Consider the following 23,755-nt stretch of genomic DNA (forward strand, 5'->3'; position numbering starts at 1 on the left):
TTTTTACATGCAAACAGATGATCCAAAGACCAATTTAATGAGCATGTGATTAATTTGGAGCTGTGTGAAAATGACTGTCATGCCTCTGTTTACAGAGTATAATTAAACATAACATGACAAAAAAACAACGGTTTGAAATAACCCCAAACAGTATGTTTATTTTCTACTGCATTTATCCCACTCTAATTCAAATGTAAAATTCCATGACTTTTCCCTGACTTTCCGTGACAAAAAAAATATTTCCATGACCTACTATATAATGAATGGTACAATACATCGACCAAAGATTTGAGAGCAGCTATGTAGCGTTGAAAAATCTTTGACTTTTTTAGGGAGGTCAGGAGATGAATAAATAGGCATCGAATAAACAAAGTTGGGCTAACCACAACTACACTAATCCTGTGTGGAAATATATGCTATTGGTATTCATGTATTTTGGCAAGTGAATTTTAAACTGCTAAAATTCCATGATATTCCATGACTTTTCCACAAAAATTATAAAATTCCCTGACTTTCCATGTCTGGAATAGACTTTCCAAAATTTCATGACATTCCAGAAATTCCATGACCCGTGGGAACCCTGAAAGGGACACTTCTTCCACAAATATAAATTATTCCCATCAGCTACTCAGCCTCATACTAGAGGTCATCAATTCAATGTTTGACTCTTCGAATTAAATGCTGAATCTATTCAGTTATCTTGAAAAGAGTCAGTGACCAAAGACAACTGACCACCAGTCACAGGAAAAACAAACACTGCCCTAATTCACACTGCCACCAAAAACACCACCAAATTAAAATACCTACATTATGGAGGTTTGTACATAAGCTGTATTTTCATGAGGAAATTGCTTTTATGACATCATATTCTAATTCCTTTTTGCCGTTGAAACCTTTAGTACTTCACAGAGAAATTAGCCTCGCATGTTTTAACATGTGAGGATAAACAACTGATGACAGGGTTCAGAGTTATGCATGAACTATAGCTTTAAAGGAGAATTCCGGTGTGATATTGACCTAAAGTGTATTGAAACATGATACCGAGTGTGAACGTATGTCTCATAGCCCATCTCGGCTTGTCCCCTGCACTCCAAAATCTGGCACTAGTTAGCCGATGCTACCAACAGCTTTTTCAATAGAGGTGCTTCGGCATTGGGCTAGCCATGCAAATAAATCACTGTTTTACACCCATTTACGAGGCTCAATGTATCTCCACACTTCATTGGTAGACTTCCGAGGGCCCTGACATTTAAAACGAGACATTGAGAACTTTGATAAAGCACTGGTAGTTTACTTACAAGACGATTTATACAGACAGTATCTTCACGAAGTTTAGCGTTTGCAGCCATCTTGAATTTAGTCACGATAAGTCGAGCAACGAGTAAGAATAAACAGGTATGATAAGGGATCAGATTCCAAAAATAATTCAGTGGAAATGCATGGATTCCAGAATTATTTTTGGAATCTGATCCCTTATCATACCTGAAGTCTACCAATGAAGTATGGAGCTACTTTGAGCCTCGTAAGCGGTGTAAAACAGTGATTAATTTGCATGGCTATGCCGATGCTCAAGGCACCCTCATCGAAAAACATCGGTTAACTAGTGCCAGATTTCTGAGTGCAGGGGACAAGCCGAGATGAGCTATGAGACATACGTTCACACTCGGTATCATGTTTCAACACACTTTAGGTCAATATCACACCGGAATTCTCCTTTAAGTCGAGGGGATAGATAGGGGAAAGGTCTTGGCCATAAGAGGGCCGGCTCTGGCATCATGTCGCTCTCTCTCTCATTTCTCTGGCCTGCTCTGATGGGAGAGCTCGTTGGGAGCTGCCTTGACTCGCTGCCCTTCTGGGGATCTCGCCTCCTTCTGTGTCTCCGTCGCATTATCTTTAGTGTATTCATCTACCCCTAAACACACATTGCACAACATTTTACTTTTGTACCTAAACTGACGTTCTCTACTTTTATGTTAATAAATATCCTTTAAAACGCTACGCTAAAGTGTGGTCACCCCTATGTTGAGTCTGCCTTGAGCCAAGCGGTCTTAACAATACGTATTTAATTACTTTAGCGTATTTTGTCATTTGTATTTTGCAGGATTGGAAAAACTCAAATGTAGTTTGTAACAAAATACTTTGAGGGATTGTATTTGAGTATTTCAACTACTTAAATACTTCTCAAATAAGCCAAAATGTCATCACTCAATTAAATATACTACCCGCTATAACCATGACAATAGGCAATGTTTATCATAAAGCCAAAGGCCAGAATCTTGGTGAATCTGGTTTTAAGAATAGGCTGGGTGCCTGGAGATATCCCTTGGGCAATTCCCTATATTCAACTGTAAAGTTGACCTAAACATTTCATTACCTTTTTGGAAGAAAAGCATGAAATGTTTACCCATTTTTCTTGCTGTGGTATGCCACATTGTGACCAACTTGTTAGATCCAACTTTCTTCTATTACGATCCCCTCTGAACATTTGTAAAGTTGAAACAAATGAAAAGAAAAGTAAATTGTGGGAGCCAAAATGGTCAACTTTATCACCCTTCTGTAAGGACAACATGGGGTGTAAACCCAATTTGTTTATGTCAATTTTTGTCACCCTGTAGACAACTTAAAGCCCCTTAGAACCCCTTAGAACATGTCGATAGAAATTAAAAAAGTAACTAGGAGCTTGAAAACGATACAGATAAGATACTGAGGGAGAATATTAGGACCACGGCATTTGACCCCATGACCTTGAGTACCTAATAGCCAGTGTTGCCACAGTTACCTTGAAAAAGTAATCTGATTACTGATTACTCCTTAAAAAAGTAACTTAGTTACTTTACTGATTACTTGATTTTAAAAGTAACTAAGTTAGATTACAAGTTACTTTATTAGTTACTTTCAGCAGCTGCCGACAACACCCCCACCGCCTCAACATAAAAATGATAATCGGTTTTGCCAATACTCACTATACTGGAAGTGCATTTTAACAGTAATGCCAACAATGTAGCCTATAGCAGACATCCCAACCTAACCTACTTAGATACTGAAATTCAGATGTTTGTTCAATAATGTCTAGTCAGTACACCAAATAAGGATGGCCTATTGATAGAAATTGTGATAGTAAAATATGTAGATATTGGTAGTTTGGCCTTTTTATCAGGGGCGTAGCCAGAATTATTTTATAGGGGGGGCCAGCTGGGTCCAGACTTTTTATTGGGGTGGCACTTGGAAAATCAAACTATATGAAAACTACTCAAAACGTTTTGGAGATTAGGATAGCCTGTTTTAATAATGTCAATAAATTGTGCAAGTCCCGCCCCTTCCGTTTGCCTCCATGGGACCTATCTTTCAAAAAAAATTGAACGGCAGTCTATGGTGAAAAAGAAATTATTTTCTGGTCCCTGTTGACTTGTGCCTTGAATTACCCATATGATGTTTGTCAATTTTATGTTGATTGTTCATGTAAAGACATTTGCAGTTTGTTTCGTAACTATTGAATTACAACATTGAAAGATCGACTACAAACCCATCAGTCGCGCTAGTGACATTAGCTCATTCACAGCCATACTAGATTAGGGTGACCAGATTTCTCGGACCTAAAACCGGGACACTTTGTGCGTGACTGCGTTTAATTAATGTGAACATGCTACAGACACAGCATTTTTTCGTTAAGCCCAAAATGTATTAAATATTGTTGTGTAAATGCACAGTTCTGTGCACTTTCAGTCAGAGAATAGGGCCTGTCCTGCACTTTACCTCAAACACGCGTGCAAAGTCTGTTGTCTCCTAAACATATTCCTCCCCCGTTTTCCAGACATATGAAAACATTTTACTCACAGCCAGGGGTTATTTTGAGAATGATGGCATTCTCTTCAGCACTGTCGTAGTTCTAGCTATAGCGTATAGCCTAACCGTTTAAATGAGGCAGATATGAAGAGGCATTGCAACAATGTTTACAGAGATACACACACACATTATCGAAATCATACGCCGAACGCTTTAGGCTATAGTCTTTCTAAATGGGTTTAGTTAATGATTGGGTTATAATAAGACGACGTCGGCTATGTAATCACTGAAAACCGGGACACTTTAATAGTGGTTGGTGTAAACCGGGACATTTTAGCGTCCCGACAGGCTTTTGTCGGGACTCGGGACACGCAACTCAAAATCGGGACTGTCCCGGTTAAACCGGGACGTCTGGTCACCCTAGATTGTACAAGCATACCAGCAACAGGTCTTAATTGGGCTTTCCTTGCCGAAGAAAATACCATGAGTCAGAGGATTTAACACATCAGGTAAGTTGTATTCGTCCATAGACTGTACATTACATACTGTTAAGTGACATAGCAGGCAGCAAGATGCAACCGTTAACTAGCATAACAGCTCTTATCGTTTCATTACGTTGGTGACGTAGCTTCTACATCGTTCGAGACGAGAGATGTAGTCCACTGAGTGGATTCGCACAATACCAACATAACTTTTGAAGTCTATCGAACAACAGTACTTTCTTGACGTGAAAAATTATCAAAATTGGCACAATTCAAACTGGACCAAAATTTTTTGAAAGATAGGTCCCATGGACCGGAAGTAGAAGGGGCGGGACTTCGCCACTCTATTGCGAGTTATGGATTATGATTTTTGTGCCGCGATCACCCAATTAAAGTTAACACAGCAACTTGAAATATCACTGTTGGACCAATTGCTTCAGACATGTAAGAAATAAGCAGTTTATCAACTATATTTACTGGTTTTATCAAGTGGATATGGCCAAAATAAGCATATTTAAAGGTTATTGTGAGCTAGCATAACACCGTAACATATGGTCTGCAATGGCTAATCAACAATGCAATAAATTATCTGTAACAGTCATACATTTGGACTTTTTTGTTGATTTTATATGAAAACAGATGCTCTTTGTTTAACCCATATTTTTGTGTTAAAATATGTTATAGGATTCACGATTTTAGCACTGTTAGACAGGGGCGTACAGAGACCTTTGAAGGGGCAGGGGCTCGAATTTAAAAAAAGAGCACATGGAACAAAATTTTCTTGAATACACAGAGATCATAGGCTATAAGGCTACATCTTATTGATTAAATTCAAAGCTAATTTTAATAGCCTAGAAATCTAGACGCACCCTAGCGGCAGCAAATATGTTATTGCCTAGTCTGGCTTGTCAGGCTATAATTTTAATGTTTATCACAGTGAACTACCACCATTAGCAAGCTGGTGTCTTGCAGATTCACGTGCTGTGCATGTGGCCACTGAGTTAAATGACGCGTAATAGCCTACTGCAGGGGTCGGCAACCTTTGTAACATGGAGTGCCAGTTTGAAATTTTCTTCTCATCTAGTGTGCCATTATCAACGATAACGCAAAGTTAAATTATGACACAAAATACAAAAACATTTCCAATATACCTGGAATTTTATTCTCAACAATAACAGTATCTGTATTCTTAACAAAATAGCCACATCAACATTTCAAAGACTGAAAAACAGCTAGCCTACACATTTAAACTAAAACTAGTGTAGGCTGAGGCAACATCAAATTATCAGTTGCCTACCAGACAGTCAGTGTGATCCCTGGCCCTGCTTTGCTTGACTTAGCTCTGTGATCTGGGGCTTGTAGTTAGTTACTTTGAGTTGCAAACAGGCCTCAGAGTGCTCCGTTGTTAACCGACTGCGGGTGGGGCTGAGCACATGTTTCATGTGTGAGAACACCTGCTCACAGAGATATGTTGACCCGAAGACTGACAGCAGCGCCAGTGCAATGCCCCTGAGACAGCTGAATTTCTCAGGTGTAGATGCCCAGCAGGTGAGTATGTGGGCTCCGTGATCTTTCACTGGTGTGGCTTCCAACTGTTTTCTGAGCTCTGCAAACTTGGTCACCCACAGTGTTGAGCTCTTCAGCTCAATCAGCTGCATTTCCATGTCCTCTGTATCCATCCAGTCGATCAGAGTGGCATCCAAATCAAGTCTATCAAAGCTGTCGGGCTTGATCAAGATAGAGAACATTGGTCCGTACATTTTAAAATCCACAAATCGCGTGGTGAACTCCGCCTCCAGCACACGCATGTACGTGGTTATTTCAGCGGTGCTGATGTTGCGCAGGGAGGACAGCTCTCTCAGGTGTCGGAAGTAGCGGAACGTGGAGGTGGAAATGTCATCTGAGAATACTGCCAGCTTACCGACAAAAGCCGTCCATGTCTCATACATGTCCAAAACAGTTTGTCCTGCACCTTGCAGTCTGAGATTGAGCACGTTCAGATGTCCCGTAATGTCCGCCAGAAACATAAATTTCACAATCCACTTCTCGTCCTCCAGTTCTGGATATTTTTGGCCCTTTTCATTCAGAAAGGCCTTGATAGCATCAAAGCAGCTGACAAATCGCTCCAGAACTTTTCCGCAACTCAGCCATCTCACTGCTGAGTGGAGAGGCAGATCTGTATATTCGCTGTCCAGCTCCTCGAGCAGGGACTGAAACTGCCGGTGCGTCAGTGCAGATCGCTTCACTATGAAGTTAATAATCTTTGTCACCAAGGCCATAACTTCATTGAGATCCGAATTTGACATTTTTGCGCACAGATTTTCCTGATGTATTATGCAGTGGAGTTTCATGATGGGGTGGCCGACTTTTTCTTCAATCAGTTTGACAGCTCCCTTGTGTCTCCCAACCATAGCGGGGGCGCCGTCTGTGGTCACTGCAAACACTTTTCTGATGTTAATCCCTCGTTCTTCAAAATGTTCAATTAATGCCTTGGCCACGTCTTCACCTTTTGTAGTGTCAGGCATTGGCTTCACGCAGCATAGTTCCTCTCTGACAGTTGAATCACAGTACCTTGCCATGACTGCCAAACGCGGGATGTCATTCACATCCACGCTTTCATCAAGTGCAATGCTAAATACCGCAGCATCTTTTAATCCAGCTGTTTGCTGAGCTCTGACATTTTCAGCCATTTCATCAATACGTCGCTGAACACTTCTAGCTGACGTGGGAATGTCCTTTATTCGTGACTTGATGGTTTCTTTATTTGGCAAGCTTTCAAAAAGAACATCTGAGCAACTGAGAAAAGCCTCCTTAATAAATTCGCCATCCGTAAACGGCTTCCCATGCTTTGCAATGCAATGCGCAATGCGATAGCTTGCTTCTGTCCCGTGATTTTTAGCAGTGGTAAAAACCTTGAAGGAGCTAGCTTGTTTTCCATATCTGGACACAGCACGTTTAATTGACTCTACTTTGTCTGTGTCAGACACCAAACAGGACGAGGACCACAATTGCGTCACGTTCAAAAGTTTATTTAAGGGTTGGGGGTTTCAGGGGTTCCGGGGGGGGTACAGGAGTTCCAAGAGTCTGCGTGTGTGTGTTCCCCCAGTAGCCGAACAGCGAAGGCAGGAGCTGGATGATCCGGGAAGTCCTGGGGGAAACACACACACAACAGCAATTGAAACGAAGCAGCAGTACAGTCAAGGACTAGGCGGTATTCGTAGAAGAGGGACGGAAGGCAGGTCAAGATTACCGGGGCTGGAGAACACAGAAGTAGTCGAGCGGGTCCGGGATCACAGGCAAAGAGTCAGAGGCGTTTTCAATAAACAGGCAGGAAACTGGTGCTGGTTGCAGACGATCTGACAAGTGTGGACTGAAAAGCAAGGCTTTATATAGAGGGCATGATGAGTGGTGAATGCAGTGCAGCTGGTAGGTAACGAGGGTGAGGCAGAGCAGAGCAGGAACAGGTGGAGGTCATCAGACTTCAATCAGCACGTGTTACCAGGCAGAGAGAGAGCTCATGACAGAACCCCCCCCCTAAGGGACGGCCCCAGAAGTCCCCAAGAGTGACACCACGTCGGGAGGGCGGAGGGGAGCCGGTGGAGGGCTAGAATTCCTCCGAGCGGTCCGAGTGAACATCCTCATCCTCGGAGGGAGCTGGAGGGTCGTGGACAGAAGACGGGACAGGTACCGAGACAGGGTCAGGGTCAGGCACATGACAGGAAGCCGGGCGGGCAGGACGGTTAGGGACCCCTCTGGGGCGGCCCCTACGGATTGCAGGTTGATCAGGATGCAGACGGTGGAAGTCGGCGATGAGTGTCCGGTCCACAATCCGACTGGCTGGCACCCAGGTTCTCTCCTCAGGTCCATAGCCCTCCCAGTCGACGAGATACTGGAGGCCCCTACCTCGCCGTCTGGACCGAAGCAGGCGTCGAACGGTGTACACCAGCCCACCGTCAACGAGGCGAGGAGGAGGAGGAGGAAGCGGCACGGGGACCAGCGGGCTTTCATGCGTCGGCTTGACTTTCGAAACATGGAAAGTAGGGTGCACCCTCATGGAGGTTGGCAACTGGAGCCGGACTGCGGTTGGGCTGATGACCCTCTGGATAGGGAACGGGCCGAGGAATCGAGGTGCCAGTTTACGCGATTCCACCCGCAGTGGGAGATCCTTGGCTGACAGCCACACCTTCTGGCCAACACGGTAGGCGGGTGCCGGCGATCTTCGGCGGTTAGCCCCAGTGGCATAGCTGACAGCTGACTTGAGTAGCGTGGCACGAGCTTGTGACCAGGTACGACGGCAACGGCGGGCATAGGCGAGGGCAGACGGGCAGGACACATCTCCTTCCTGGCTGGGGAACAGGGGGGGCTGGTAGCCATACACACACTGGAAAGGTGACATACCAGTGGCAGAGCAGGTGAGGGAGTTGTGAGCATACTCTATCCACATCAGTTGTTGTGCCCAAGCCTGGGGTTTGCGAGAAACCATGCACCGCAGCGCCTTCTCCAGCTCCTGGTTTGCCCGCTCGGATTGACCATTGGACTGGGGGTGGAACCCAGAGGTGAGACTCACTGTGGCCCCTAGAAGACGGCAGAACTCCTTCCAGAATGTAGAGGTAAATTGCGGGCCTCGGTCAGAGACAACATCCCTGGGCAGCCCGTGTAGACGGAAGACATGATCAAGAACAGCCTGGGCAGTCTCTCTGGCAGATGGCAGTTTAGGGAGGGGAATGAAGTGTGCCATCTTGCTAAACCGGTCAACCACAGTGAGAATGACAGTCATCCCACCTGATGGTGGGAGGCCAGTTACAAAGTCCAAGGAGACGTGGGACCAGGGTCGTGTGGGCACAGGCAAGGGCTGGAGTAAACCAGCGGGGGGCCGAGTGGAGGACTTGTTCTGATTGCAGGTGGGGCAGGCACGGACGAATTCTCGGACATCCCTTCTCAAAGACGACCACCAAAAGCGCTGGGCAAGGAGATGGCAGGTGCGGGCGGAGCCCGGGTGGCAGGCAAGGCGGGAGTTGTGTCCCCACTGTATGACCCGGGACCTCAAATTATCTGGGACGAAGAGACGACCGTCTGGGCATGCACTGGGACTGGGATGGTCACGGAGGGCCTCTTGAATTTCCTCCTCGATATCCCAGGTCAGGGCAGCTACGACGCAGGGATCGGGCAGAATTGATGCAGGTTCCTGGGAAGGGGCGTCATCCTTATGAAACTGACGGGAGAGAGCGTCCGGCTTGGTGTTCCGAGAACCTGGGCGGTATGACAGGGTGAAGTTGAATCTGGTGAAAAACAAGGCCCAGCGGGACTGTCTGGGGTTAAGACGTTTGGCATTGCGGATGTATTCGAGGTTTTTGTGATCGGTCCAGACCAGGAACGGAACTGTGGACCCCTCCAGCCAGTGACGCCACTCCTCCAGGGCAAGCTTGACAGCCAACAGCTCACGGTTTCCAACATCATAATTGCGCTCTGCAGGTGAAAGCCGGCGAGAGAAAAATGCACAGGGGTGCAACTTGTTGTCCTCCTCTGCCCGTTGAGAGAGTATGGCCCCGACTCCCACGTCTGAGGCATCCACCTCGACAACGAACTGCCGGTCTGAATCCGGCATCTGGAGGATGGGGGCAGTGGTGAACCGGGCCTTGAGGGTATGAAAGGCTGTGTTGGCCTCTGGGGTCCAGGAAAAGGGGTGTTTGATGCTGGTCAGAGCTGTGAGGGGAGCGGCGACGGAGCTGTAGTTCCGGATGAATTTCCGGTAGAAATTGGCAAAACCGAGGAATTGCTGCAGCTTCTTCCTATTCCCCGGAACTGGCCAGGAGGTAACTGCCGAGACCTTTGCGGGGTCCATCTGGATATTGCCTTCAGCGACGATGTATCCCAGGAATGACACAGTCTGAGCATGGAACTCGCATTTCTCCGCCTTGACATAGAGAGAGTTCTCCAGGAGCCGTCGAAGAACCAGCTGGACATGACGGGTGTGTTCGGACAGAGTTCTGGAGAAAATTAAGATGTCGTCCAGGTACACGAAGACGAATTTATTCAGCATGTCCCGCAGCACATCATTCACCAGCGCCTGGAATACCGCTGGGGCGTTGGTGAGGCCAAATGGCATTACCAGGTACTCATAATGGCCGGTGTGGGTGTTGAATGCTGTCTTCCACTCGTCACCCTCCCTTACTCGCACTAGGTGGTAAGCATTTCTAAGGTCCAGTTTGGTGAAAATAGTGGATCCCTGGAGCAATTCAAAAGCAGAGGTGAGTAAAGGCAGAGGGTACCGGTTCTTCACTGTGACATCATTCAGACCTCGATAATCAATGCAGGGGCGAAGAGAACCATCTTTCTTTCCCACAAAGAAGAACCCGGCACCAGCAGGAGAGGAAGACGGGCGGATGAGTCCAGCTGCCAGGGAGTCCCTGATGTAATCCTCCATAGTTTTTCTTTCAGGAGGGGATAGTGAGTAGAGGTGACCTTTGGGTGGAGCAGTCCCAGGGAGGAGATCAATGGCACAGTCGTACGGACGGTGTGGGGGCAGAGATGTGGCTTTGGTCTTGTTGAACACCTCTCGGAGGCCATGGTAACATTCAGGGACATTAGAAATGTCGTGGGCAATGCTGGGGGGTACTGAGCCGGGGGGCAGCGAGGCAGCACGCAAACAGGTCAGGTGGCAGGCATTTCCCCACTCTTTCACAGTTCCGGAGGCCCAATCGAGGTGAGGATTGTGGAGACGGAGCCAAGGGTAGCCCAGGATTAGGGGTTGGCCTGGAGAGCTGAGCAGGTGGAAGCGGATGGTCTCTCGGTGGTTTCCTGACACCATCATTGAGATGGGGGCTGTGATGCTGGTAACTGTGCCAATTGCGTGACCGTCCAGGGCCCGGGCTGGAACAGGAGTGGACAAGCGATGGCTTTCCAAGCCCAGCTGACGAGCAAGTCCTGTGTCAATAATGTTTGCTTCTGCGCCAGAGTCCACCAGGGCTGCCAGGGTGTGGGTGGAATCAGACAGGTGAAGACAGACTTGGATGAGGGGTTTACGGCTGATGGAGGGCTGAATGTTCATTGAGCTCATCCGGATTCCTCCTACATCTGGTGAGCTCCGGCTTTTGCTGGACAGGTGGCGACTCGATGACCATCACCACCACAGTACAGGCACAAGTTGGAGGTGATGCGTCGCTGGCGCTCTGCAGGGGTTAGGGAGGTGCGGCCGATCTCCATCGGTTCAGACTGGTCCGGCTGGCTAGATGGTGTGGCAGGTGCGGACAGAAGGGCAGTTGGGACACTCCGTGTGCTGGTGGATGGACTCTGGCGCCCTCTCTCATGACGGCGGGCCTGGATCCTGCGGTCGATGCGGACAGCCAGAGCAATGGCTTCATCAAGAGTGGGGGGTTGATCATGGGAAACCAGCTCGTCCTTTATGTAGTCCGCCAGGCTGTGGAGGAAAGCATCCACCAATGCTTCCATGTTCCAGGAGCTCCGACTTGCCACGGTTCGAAAGTCGATGGAGTAATCCGCAACAGTCCTTCTGCCTTGGCGAATACTCATCAGGATCCGAGATGCCTCGGCTATTGTGGATTCCAAATCGAATACCTTGAGCATCTCCTCTGCGAATAGGTTGAAGGTTGCACATGCTGGGGTCTGGCGCTCGAACTCCGCCGTTCCCCAGAGTCGAGCTCGGCCCGTCAGGTGAGTGATCACGTAACCGACCCTCGCCCCTTCAGTGGCAAAAGTCCTGGGTTGCAGGGTAAACTGGACACGGCAGCTCGTCAGGAACGCCCGTACCTGGGTTGGGTCGCCGCTGAACCGCTCTGGATTGCCGATCCTGGGTTCTGGGACTCCGGCAGCCACGGTAGCAGTGGACTGGGCAGGAGACTCGGGTGCTGGGCCGGTGAGCAGGCTGGCTGGGGCTGGGCCGGTGGGAGCAGGCAGAGAAGAAAGGTTGGTGAGAAGTTGAATGATCATTGCAAGTTGTTGCTGTTGCTGCTGGAACTGCTGACGCTGGCTCAAGCCGGCTTGAAGTAGGGAGGCAATGTCAGCAGTGTTGCGGTTTACCTCTCTCTCTGTCTCTTCCAGGCGTTGCATGGCGGTGGGTGGTTCTGGTTCGTCGGTTTCCATGCTGGTTCGACCGTGCGCTGGGTCCATGTTTGGTCAGATCGTACTGTCAGACACCAAACAGGACGAGGACCACAATTGCGTCACGTTCAAAAGTTTATTTAAGGGTTGGGGGTTTCAGGGGTTCCGGGGGGGGTACAGGAGTTCCAAGAGTCTGCGTGTGTGTGTTCCCCCAGTAGCCGAACAGCGAAGGCAGGAGCTGGATGATCCGGGAAGTCCTGGGGGAAACACACACACAACAGCAATTGAAACGAAGCAGCAGTACAGTCAAGGACTAGGCGGTATTCGTAGAAGAGGGACGGAAGGCAGGTCAAGATTACCGGGGCTGGAGAACACAGAAGTAGTCGAGCGGGTCCGGGATCACAGGCAAAGAGTCAGAGGCGTTTTCAATAAACAGGCAGGAAACTGGTGCTGGTTGCAGACGATCTGACAAGTGTGGACTGAAAAGCAAGGCTTTATATAGAGGGCATGATGAGTGGTGAATGCAGTGCAGCTGGTAGGTAACGAGGGTGAGGCAGAGCAGAGCAGGAACAGGTGGAGGTCATCAGACTTCAATCAGCACGTGTTACCAGGCAGAGAGAGAGCTCATGACAGTCTGCTTGATCTTTGAAGGTCTTCTCGTGCTTCGTCTCAAAATTACGCTTAACACTTGAAGTTCTGCACACAACATTCTCACAGCATAAAGTGCACACAGCACGGTCCTTCACAAATACAAAACCAAACTCTTGTGTCCAGCAGGACTGGAATGGCCTAGTTTTAGCCTTTTCAGCAGCCGGCGTTGCCATTGTTCACAATATCATGCTCTGTCATTCAGTCAGCACGAAGACAGCGGACAGGGCGCTTAGGTCACGTCACACACTTTGATCTGAAATTCGCGCGCCTGCAATTTAACGCAAATCCACGCAGTGGTGTCCTCCGGGTCCTAGTGCCGGCAGTCAAACGCTCACAGACAAAGAGGCAGATGCTTTTATTTTTTAAACGGGACAGATAAAGTGAGTATCGTAATAATACTAAGGTGCCAGCGTGTCAGTGTTTATTCCGCGGCGTGCCACCCGTGGCACGCGTGCCATAGGTTGCCGACCCCTGGCCTACTGTAAACAACGACGTGTGGAATTGGGTTAGTTAAACAACTACAGTAGCCTATGTCGTCGGCTTATGACGATTTAGAAAAGGTTGGTCTACGCTGTTTTATGAACTAGGTCTACTAACCTAAGCTACTATAACATAGTAACCTAAACAAAATATGTTATGAACGTTCAGCCTTAGATTTTCGAAGCTGCCAAGTTATTGAAATGGATGGCCCACATGGTTAAAACGGGTTTGATAGCCTAGTTCATTAAACATGAAACAACTTTTATTCTCTATCTCTAAGCTGAATACTATTGCATGTTCAGATAGGCTAACTGCCAAGTGACCTTACCGTGCTCCTAAACGTCTCCTGCAGCACTGTGCCTGCGTGCAGTGCACCTTCTGAGAGTTCACTGAATGTATGACGTCACGGATTGGTGGCCGCAAGGCATTTCAATTAACACAGAAAATTTTTATTTTTGTAAATTTCTAATTTCACAAACTATTACTGAGACATTTTAGCGAAAAAGTAAAAAACGGGTCTTGTCAAAAGGGCACTTGGACATCAAAGGGGCAAAAGGGCAGGTGCTAGAGCCCCTGTAGCCCCCCCTTCTCTGCACGTGCCTGCTGTTAGATTCATTACGCTATACTGATACTGTACCGCACTTTTTTATGGCTGCGTCAAGGTTGTAACAAAGGTAGCCTACATGTCGCTGTTAAGTTAAATTATTGACAAACTATAACATATATTTTTTAAATTCTGTTTCAACTTTCATGGAGTAGACATGTATACGGTGTTCATTTTAGGTCAGACTCAGGTGTCAGACTCTGTCAGACTTGGTCATCTTCAGACAAAACTGCCTCAGCGTCATAAAAACCACACACAGATGTCAGACTCAGAAAAACATCTGTCATCTTCAGACAAAACTGCCTCAGCTTCAGAAAAACTTCTGTCATCTTCAGACAAAACTGCCTCAGCGTAAGAAAAACCTCTGTCATCCTCAGATAAAACTGCTTCAAACCAAACTGCCTCAGAAAAACATCTCTAAGGAGTCAGGTCTCAGAAAAAATGCTGTCAGAAAAAGTGGAGTCAGATCTCAGAAAAAACGCTGTCAGAAAAAGTGGAGTCAGGTCTCAGAAAAAACGCTGTCAGAAAAAGTGGAGTCAGGTCTCAGAAAATCAGGTCTCAGAAAAAACGCTGTCAGAAAAAACAGAGTCAGACGAAAAAGTCTCAAATGAAAAGTTATTGTGGGGAAAGAAGAAGACGACGGATACAGAAAGGTGAGTTTAAAGGGACACCAGGCAACGTTTTCGTGTTAATTAATCATCTTCGTAAGTCGGTATATGGTTAAATGACTCATTACGGGGCGAATGAAGGCTCTCTCGTCCGCCCCAACTGCCTGTAGGAAGAATATCCCACTTGCAAGTTCGGTGTATCCTACCCGCCGACCGAAGCAGGATCAGTTTACAGCACAGAGGCAGGCTAACGAAACGCTAGAGATTGTTGCAAACGTGTGTATAATGGCAGAGCCGGCGAAGAAGCAGCGAAAACCCTTGACGGAAGACGCAAAGAAGAGGAAAACAGCTTCAGACTGAGCGAGGGGGGGTTTCGTAGAGAAAAAGCATCAGGCTTGCCTGGTGTCCCTTTAATATTATGCTTAATACATTTATGCTGTCACTGGCATGTTATATTTGGTGCTTGGTTAGATGTAGAAATTATAAGTAAAGGTAGAAAGTGATCCAATGGTATACACATTGTAGGAAATCTATGTATGTAACTTAGCTAACCTCACTTCGCTAGTAACATTAGCAGCTGCTGTAAGGCACATACCGGAGTAAGCTACGTACTACATACAGAAAAATAATTTGTTTTTCGTAGGACTACGGTACATTCAATGAGCTAGGGAAAAGTGGGTTAAACATTTTTCCACCACGAAAGTCCAGAATGACACCTGGACCATTATTTCTTACTTTTGCTAACCGTTTCCCAGTTGTACACTACCTACCAGTAAGAAACCTGCATCATTATCATCACATTATTATTCCCAAACCCCCATAAATACCATATGGTATTACATGCCATGATGTAATACCATATAATACCATTATAAAACGTTAGCAGTTGTCATTGTCATTGCACAACAATAATAGACAGACATAAAGATAGACAGGTACTTGAAATGTAATCCCAAGGGGACAATAACTGCAGCATTGTTGAATTAATTTGATATGAGATGTTATCTTAACTTATTTAGAGAAATGTGCCTTGTTGTTGGTACCTGCTATTTCATGTAATGGTATTATCATAATGGTATTATATGGTATTACATCATGGCATAGCACATTTGTCTTTATGGGGGTTTGGGAATAATGATGTGATGATAATGATGCAGGTTTTTTTGTCTTACTACAGGACAGTATTAAAACTTGGATTTGACATGAGGGTTTATGTGAGGAGTAACATCCGCTGTGGTGTCCTGAAATAATGGAGGAGACGGAGACAAAGACCTCCCGGAGTGGAATTCTCTCCCAAGTTAATTAATTCCATATATTGGGACACCTTATAGGTTGTTATTCTGTTTATCCCCCATGTTGCCAGTAGGCATGCATTTATAGCACAACAAGGGAAATGTAGTTCAGTTTAAAAAGAGGCTGACCTGTTCAATTTGTTGTACTACTTCCATTGGTTACGGAAAATGATGGTGGGTAGTTTGCTTTGTTACAGTTGATTCCACTTTTGCGAAGCCTGCTTGTCAGTTCAATCATTGTTTACATTGATATAGGTGATTACATTTTTTACCAGATCTACTTCATAGGTGCCCCAATGTACAGAATTAATAGCCCCCTGCCAGCTAATCAAAAATAGTATTTCTTGTCTCTTGGGGATACATTTTTAATAATATGCCTTGTTAGTATACCATGATTATTGTGTGGGTATTTTTGTATTTCCAAATTACTAATTACTTGTATTTTAATTAAATAAATTTTTCACATCAGTATTTTGTATTTTTATTTTGTTACATTTCATGAGCCAGTATTTGTAATTTGTAACAAAATAGTTTTTGATGTATTTGTGCCCACCTCTGTGCGTGCGTGTATGCGTGTGTGTGTGTGTGTGTGTGTGCATGCGTGTGCAGGGGCGGTTCTAGGGGCGGGGCCACAGGGGCCCTGGTCCCACCTGAAATCTCATTGGCCCCTGAATGGCCCCTGTACCGTTAATCATCAATAAGTGTCAAACTTGTTGAGAACGATGATCAGAGATGCAACTCCATTCCCAAACAACTAGTGGCAGTAATGCACCTTTTGAAGCTTGAAAGCTAAAGCACACAGCGAACTGCTTAGGTCTGTGCACGAAAGAAAGAATACATTTGGCTGACCAGAAAAGTATCAGCAGAGCCTAGACATTCTCTGGTATCAGCTAACGTGAAGACGTTTATTTGTTGCTGTTAGGTTTGTCAATTATGAAGCAGCAGCAAGCTGCTAACGTTAACTTAGTCAGTGAACTGTTACTTAACGTTAGGTTACTTGAGTTCAGGTTTGAATTCATTGTTAGTATGCTGATAGATTTTATGCATGGAAAGGTAATGTATGAAGTGTTTGAAATGGTGTTATTTGAAATGTCACTGCAGAGAAATGGACATCCTGTTTGTTTGGGGTCCAACATTAATAGTATTACATGCGCCAGTGCGCTTTACCAAATGTAAGTAAAGTTCAATTTTCAACTTGAGGAACAAGTTTAGCAGCTGCTAACATTAACCTTAAATCTCATGAGAATGCAGGCCTAATTGAGGTGTAACTTTAGCTAACACTACGTTTTTGTAGAGTTAATGTGAGCTATCACTGCAAAGTTATTAACCACTATTCTGAGTTTATTTGATTCATGGGCTTCGCATGAATTCTGTCTGAAAGTGTTAGGACAAGGAGAGTTTCATTCAGATAAATTGGTTACATTTTCTACCCTATTCACTCAAGCTTTATATTATTTTTTTTTATAATAATAACTGGTTTTACAGTTGCTAGACAACATGCTGAATACAAGTATTCATTTTGTGACACGCATTTGTGTTTCACCTACAGACTGGGATGGCGCAGGCTGAGATTGGAGCTGGTGACTTCAACCCACAATCTTCAGAACCACCAGTCACCAAGCAAAGGCCCCTAGACTTACGCACCACTAATATAATGTAATCATGACATTAAAGGTAGGTGTTAAAAGGTAAAAAGTTGACAGTGGGTTATGAAAGTTAATAACAATTAAGTTACTCGTTAACTTGTTTCATGTTCTTCTCTCCAGACATTTCCCATTATAGAGCAGATGGTTCTGTGCAACCTCTCTTAAAGGTATCCTGCAAGATACAACATGGAAATAGGAAGAGGCCACTCAATGAATTCTGATACAAAGACTTGTCCAGACCAAATGGTAGGAGTATTCCATCTTAAGTGTTTTGCTACCCCTTCCGTAATTTTTTCGCTTCCAAATGCCCCATCGTCTGTCTTCAAATTTAGAATCAGGCTTTTCTAACTGGAAGCAAGACGGTGGCATCAAAGACCATTCCAAATCAGACCATTGTAAAAATATTTGTTGAAAAAAAAAGGGTAAGGCTATTTGTACCCCTGGTGCACACAGCAATGTGTCCTGTTAGTACCCCGTCTGGTACAAATATCAATGTATGCTATTCGTACCCCGGTGCACACAGCAATGTGTTCTATTAATACCCCGTCTGGTACAAATATCAGTGTATGCAATCTAAAACTTAATCTGAACAGATATTAGTGCCGAAACCTTTCAGAATTCTTCACTTTCTGCTGACGAAAAAACGAATGTCCACATTGTTTTTTGTGTACGTGAGCAACGTCTTTTTGTTGTTATGTCACAGGGTGTGAATAGCTCAGCTGTGTGGCCAAGGCTATTCGTACCAGGAGTGTAAATAGATACTCCGAAAAGAAAAAAAAACATTTGTGTAAATATGATGTAATTGTTGCTCACATGCTATGTGTGTTTGTTTGTTTAAATGTATGCAAACTGGCAGTGAAAGTGGTTTCTCTTATCAACAAAAGGGGAAAGAGTTGAAGTAAAACTCCAATTGAACAAAAATGAATGTGATTGAACAAATATGATGTATGATTTCTGTTTAAAATATCAATGCATTTCCGCTGAAGTGTCTATTATATTTTAGTTTTATATATTGTGTTTTCAATGCACATTATAAATAAATGAGACATTTGTTAAGATTTATATCGGCTTTTTAGTTTTTTAGCAAAAGTATTTGAACAAGGTGAGACTGGTGAAATATATGCACCTTACTGCTGTGGGGTAGTCTAGTTAGCTGTAGTGGGTATACTCGCCTATTTTAAGTGGGTATACTGAGATGGTGATGCTTTTTAAGTGGGTATACTGCATAGTCCTGCATATCACGTAGACTACTCCACTGCCATACTGAACAAGGGATTTTCTGTGCATGGATGTTGACCGGTTCTTGGCCCCTCAGTGTATGATGTGGCCCCTTTGTGGCCCCTGTCAGAAAAATCCTAGAATCGCCACTGTGTGTGTGTGTGTGCATGCGTGTTTATGTGTGATGTAGCTGACAGTAAAATCCAACAACCCCCAAGTATGTTCAAGACTAAGCCTGAGGATAGTGACAGTTACGACCAAACCCGCAGAAAGCATACATAGCATTTCATAGCTATAAGAAAAGATGCACTGCGGCTGACAGGGTTGTTAGGAGACTCAGAGTGTGACACACAGGCTCCAGCTGTCGCGCTCGTAAATAGCAGCCTACCAAAAATGTTTCAGTGGAGTCCCAAAAAGAGTGTAGGAAGTGTGGAACTCAGGACAGACTGACCGCATCAAGGCATAAACCAACTGACACTAGATCTGTTTGAGAGGACACTAGGAGAGGAAGGTTGACCATAAGGACAGCAGCATCCCTTAACAACAACAACAAAAAAAGAAAAAAAACACTCCAAGTCTGTCTGCACATAATTATTCACACCACACTTCATTTTCCATTTTAATTGGAGCAACACACACACACACACACACACACACACACACACACACACAGCTCGCCTCTAGTAATCCCCTAGTCTGTGTTGCTTGGCCCGAGTTGGGCGCTTGGAACTGCTGGTGCTCAGTCATGAAGTTGTGACAGGAATTTTAGTCTTGGACTCTGGGGAGTGGATGAACACCAAAGCTGTCCAGCTGGAGGGGGTAAACCGCTTTGACGTCATGAAAAATGTAAGCATGACGTGGTTGGCCAGAAAAACGAGAGAAGTTCTTACTCAAAGACGTTTCAACCATCAAGACACGTTTACATCAGATTAGGATGACTTGTGCAAGTTTGTCTAGTGGTCTTTTGAAAGTGACCTTGCAACTGAGCAAAGTCAGGGTTCAAACTCATCGAATCATTCGCTTCAGCATAACGCTAGCTACCTGGGGAAAAGAGCAAGTGACATTTGAGGTTTAGTTTATCCGCAGTACTTGCAAGCAGCGGACATCATCTTTGTGGACATCGAGTTCTCTTGCGTGAGACCGAATCCGGGAAAACAGACATGAAGGAGCTTGACTCAGCTCTAGTCAGCCCAAGTGAAAATGCCAGAGGGCCCAAGGGTCAGAGTTCACCAACAACAGCCCCAGGCCTCTTCCTGGTTTGATGAGCGAGAAGATGATGCGACTGGTGCTACTTTAGGTTCTTGCCAGGGCAAGAGCATCATCAGACCACTACCCTGATCCCTTTCTTCCAGGATTGTCACTTTTTTCAGTTCCCTGTTTTTGCATAGCCTGGCATAACAACATTTTGATGGACAATACTGATTCTTATGACAAGGAGAGTCAGCTAGCCTAGTCTAGCCTGAACAGCTTTCAGAGTCTACTGAGCTTCACTATTATAGAATAGTCATATTCATTCAATTCACCTGACCGTGCAGCATACTGGGTCCTGATCCAACTATGATCTCATCTGACGTGTATTCATTCCACTGTCATCTCCTACTTGTTCACATAAAATGACACGCATTGTATTTGTCATGTATAAACCTACAGGAGTATGAAGATATAGGATGTTTGTTTTTACGGCACCCCCACTAGTCAAGCACCCAGTTCAGTAGTCATGTCTTTGTTTGAAGAAAGAGTTCCTGTAACAATACTGACAGAAGTCCAAACAAAAAGAAGTCACCATGCAGTAGCAAATACTGTCCATGTAAACAACTCGTATTTGACTTCAAACTGAGCAGCATATACATACCTAGGGTACTGTAAATATTGACTATACACTCTGCCCTCTGACAAAATAAGCCTTTGGTTTGTCCTGATCTTATCACGCAATTCATCTGGCTTGCAGAGGGGTGCTACACTCAGTAACTTTATGTAAGAGTGGGTAATGACCTGAGTAGCCTCTTCAAATAGATCTGGAGTGGAGTGTCAGGAGGGGGTGTCTGTGGAGCAACATGTGAACTGCTGTAATTGCTGCTGCTTTTCAAACGGAGCCTGGCATTTGGCACATGCAGACGATTAACACAGTAGATCGGTTTCAGTCGAGGTCAGGACGAGGTTGCTTTCTAGAGGACGAGGTTGCTTTCTAGAGGACGAGGTCACTTTCTATCCAACAGCAGCCGCCTCACCCCCACCAACACACACATACACTTCGCAGCCAGGGGGAATTTGTTGTTCTGGATACCCTGCTAGTGCATACTACATGATGCAAGTGGTTGCACTGGTGCCAGAGACAACAGGGTACAAGATGGAGTCCATAAATAGCTATGACTATCAGAAGGGCCAAACTAAGGGTTGTGATTGGTTACAGTGACTGAAGGCGAGCCTTTGACTGTGATTACAGTTTTGTTTGTGATGATCTGCATCTTGAAGCTGAGAGATACAGCACTGATCTTGAAAGCTTTGTCTGCTCAGAGAAGAATTAAGATTCAACACTGACTCTTTTCTAAATGGAGGGCTGTCCACTACAGTTACAGTACAAGAAAATGGAGTTCTACTGTGTGTAATACATCCATCCTAGATATCATTTTATGGGGATGAGCATGTCCATGCTTACATGTACAGTATGGGGGCAAGTCTGTGAGCACATGCAAGAGTGAATGTGTGTGTGTGAGTTTATAACTGAGTCAGTTTGCATGTACAGTTTGTCTGTCTGTCTATGTATAATTACATTATGAGCTTTAAATAGTTTGTTGAGAGCACCATAGTTTGTCTTTCTCATAATATGGTTTGTCTAAGATGTAACACTGAATGCTTGAGACTTGAGAAACATTGAAAATAAGAGAGAGAGAAAGAGATAAAGAGAGATAGAGAGAGAGAGATAAAGAGAGAGAGAGAGAAAGTGCTGCAAAATCATCTATCTGTACCACCATAGCAGGCTAAGAAAAAACACCCGATTATAAACATTGCTCTAGGAATGGCATCCTGAAACAACACTCACCAGTATATGTCCACTTGGCTCCTGCAACACAAGAGAGAGAGAAAACAAGCAGGTCATTATAAAACCCCAACCATACCGAAGTTAGTGTCTGGTTAAAGACTTCAGCCAACAGACATCATTTTAAAGGAATTTTAAAGGTGTGTTCCTTGCATCAATGATGCAGGCTGGCCCCTGCCCTATACTGGACGGTACCAGCTGGTTCCAGTCAGTGTGTGTGTGTGTGGGGGGGGGGGGGGGTCCTGCAACTGCACCAAACAGTAGCAGGGTGGGTAGTAATAAAACTGTCCCCACAGAGGCTAAATAAGTAGTTTTAATAAAGTAACCACATGTTAGACAGGGAATAAAATGAGTGGGATGTCTACTGGAACCACTGTGCAGGCAGACAATCGTTTTAAAGTGCTATATTCAGTAGATAGACTACAGAAAGCAGGCATATAATTCTCAATGTAAAATACTGTACTGTACTCAGTAGATGCCTTTTCCTCCTGAGCAACTCTGTCGTCGTCACAGAGGACAAAAATAAACTGTATAGCAGCTAAATTCTTCTACGTGATTCTTAAATCAGCTGTCTTTTGTTCGAAGGACATGCTGAACAAATTCCTGTGGGGTCAATACCCCCATTAACAGCAAGGACTCACACTAGGTCACCTTTTCTTCCCTTCTTTCCCCCATTTAACAAGTTTACAGTCTCCCTCCATCCCTTTGTCTTTCTCCAGGATAGATTCTCAAGTATGAGACCCCTCACTCAAACATTTATACGAGTACACTGGTACACACCAGAAAGACTCATCTAGCCTTGTGTGGGCTGAACATTATCTCACTATTTTTGCATCCAAACAAGAGGCATTTGTGGGGTGCCAATTTTTTACAACATACCTGACTCCCCTAGAGTGTCTGTAGGCGTCGTCTGTAGGCCCAGACACTCTAAAGCCTCTGGTTATCTAAATCTAAGGTGCCACTTCACACCTTGCTTCTGTTTCCATGGTTACTACATCTGAGCTTGTACCAGAGGATGTCTAAAATTGCTGACAATCTGTTATGTGTGGTTGTAACAGTGCAAGAGAGTGCAAACACAGAATTTCACATTTTCAACAGGATAAAAAACATAAATCATATTTTGTTGTTTTTAGTTTTAAATTATTTGCTAATCATTTAAATAAGTTAAGGTTATACATGAGCACATTCTGCACTTAATCTAAAACAAGCAACAAATGCATGTATTTCCAGAGAGAGAGAGATTGCAAGTGGGAAAATGTCAACTGATTAAAAAAAAAATGTAAAAAAAAAAAATCTATAGTGTGATGACTGGCAATTTTTATATACAAATGTACAAATCTGTTACTCAAGAGAGAAGCCTACGCCATTTTTACAACACAAACTTGTAGCAATAACAACAGAATACTTACCATAAGAGACCAGAATATTAATAGTGAGGAGAATTATCACAGGAACAGATAAAGAATGGTGCGGCGGCAGCATATTCACTCACTCAAGGTGCTGGCAATTATTACTTTGAACACTAGATCGTCCTCTCGACATTGGATCCGAACCCGGCTTTTATACCAAGCTTGTCAGGTTCATTCAGAAGCGTGACGTCAGAGCCATGACACAACCAGCCTGTCGAATCTTCCTTGAAAAAAAACTCAGGGCAACTGACCAAAGACGAAGAAGTGGAAAAAACGGTACTCGCCCATCATTTGTATTTTGTTACAGTAGATCTAGGTGTTTGGTTCCATTGAGGAAAGTTCCACGTCCGTTTAGGCACTAGTTCGCCCACGCAAGTTGATTGACCAGAGAGAAACAGCGTCCTGCATCCTCAGCAGTTTGCCCGAAACAATATATGCTACTATATTTTGGTCCGAGGACACGTGTACCCGGCACTGCTGGCACTGC

The 23,755-nt window shown here is 44.8% G+C and overlaps 1 protein-coding gene across 2 annotated transcripts in view; it reads right to left on the bottom strand.

The window, feature by feature from the left end:
- Positions 1 to 23,755, bottom strand: part of ca12 (carbonic anhydrase XII) — a 37,869-nt gene extending 14,114 nt beyond the window's left edge. Inside the window, exons 1-2 of one of the 2 annotated variants that reach the window (XM_042110265.1) lie at positions 23,269 to 23,755; positions 21,863 to 21,883 (exon numbers count right to left, since the gene is read on the bottom strand). In XM_042110265.1, coding sequence (XP_041966199.1) covers positions 21,863 to 21,883; positions 23,269 to 23,341 — 94 coding nt within the window. In that variant the 5' untranslated portion in view covers positions 23,342 to 23,755. Of the gene's footprint in view, positions 1 to 13,782; positions 13,829 to 21,862; positions 21,884 to 23,268 lie in introns of those variants that run through there. The other variant, XM_042110266.1, reaches the window with a different exon arrangement.

Source organism: Alosa sapidissima, chromosome 11 (genome assembly GCF_018492685.1).
Source record: "Alosa sapidissima isolate fAloSap1 chromosome 11, fAloSap1.pri, whole genome shotgun sequence".
In the NCBI taxonomy this organism is placed as follows: Eukaryota; Metazoa; Chordata; class Actinopteri; order Clupeiformes; family Clupeidae; genus Alosa; species Alosa sapidissima.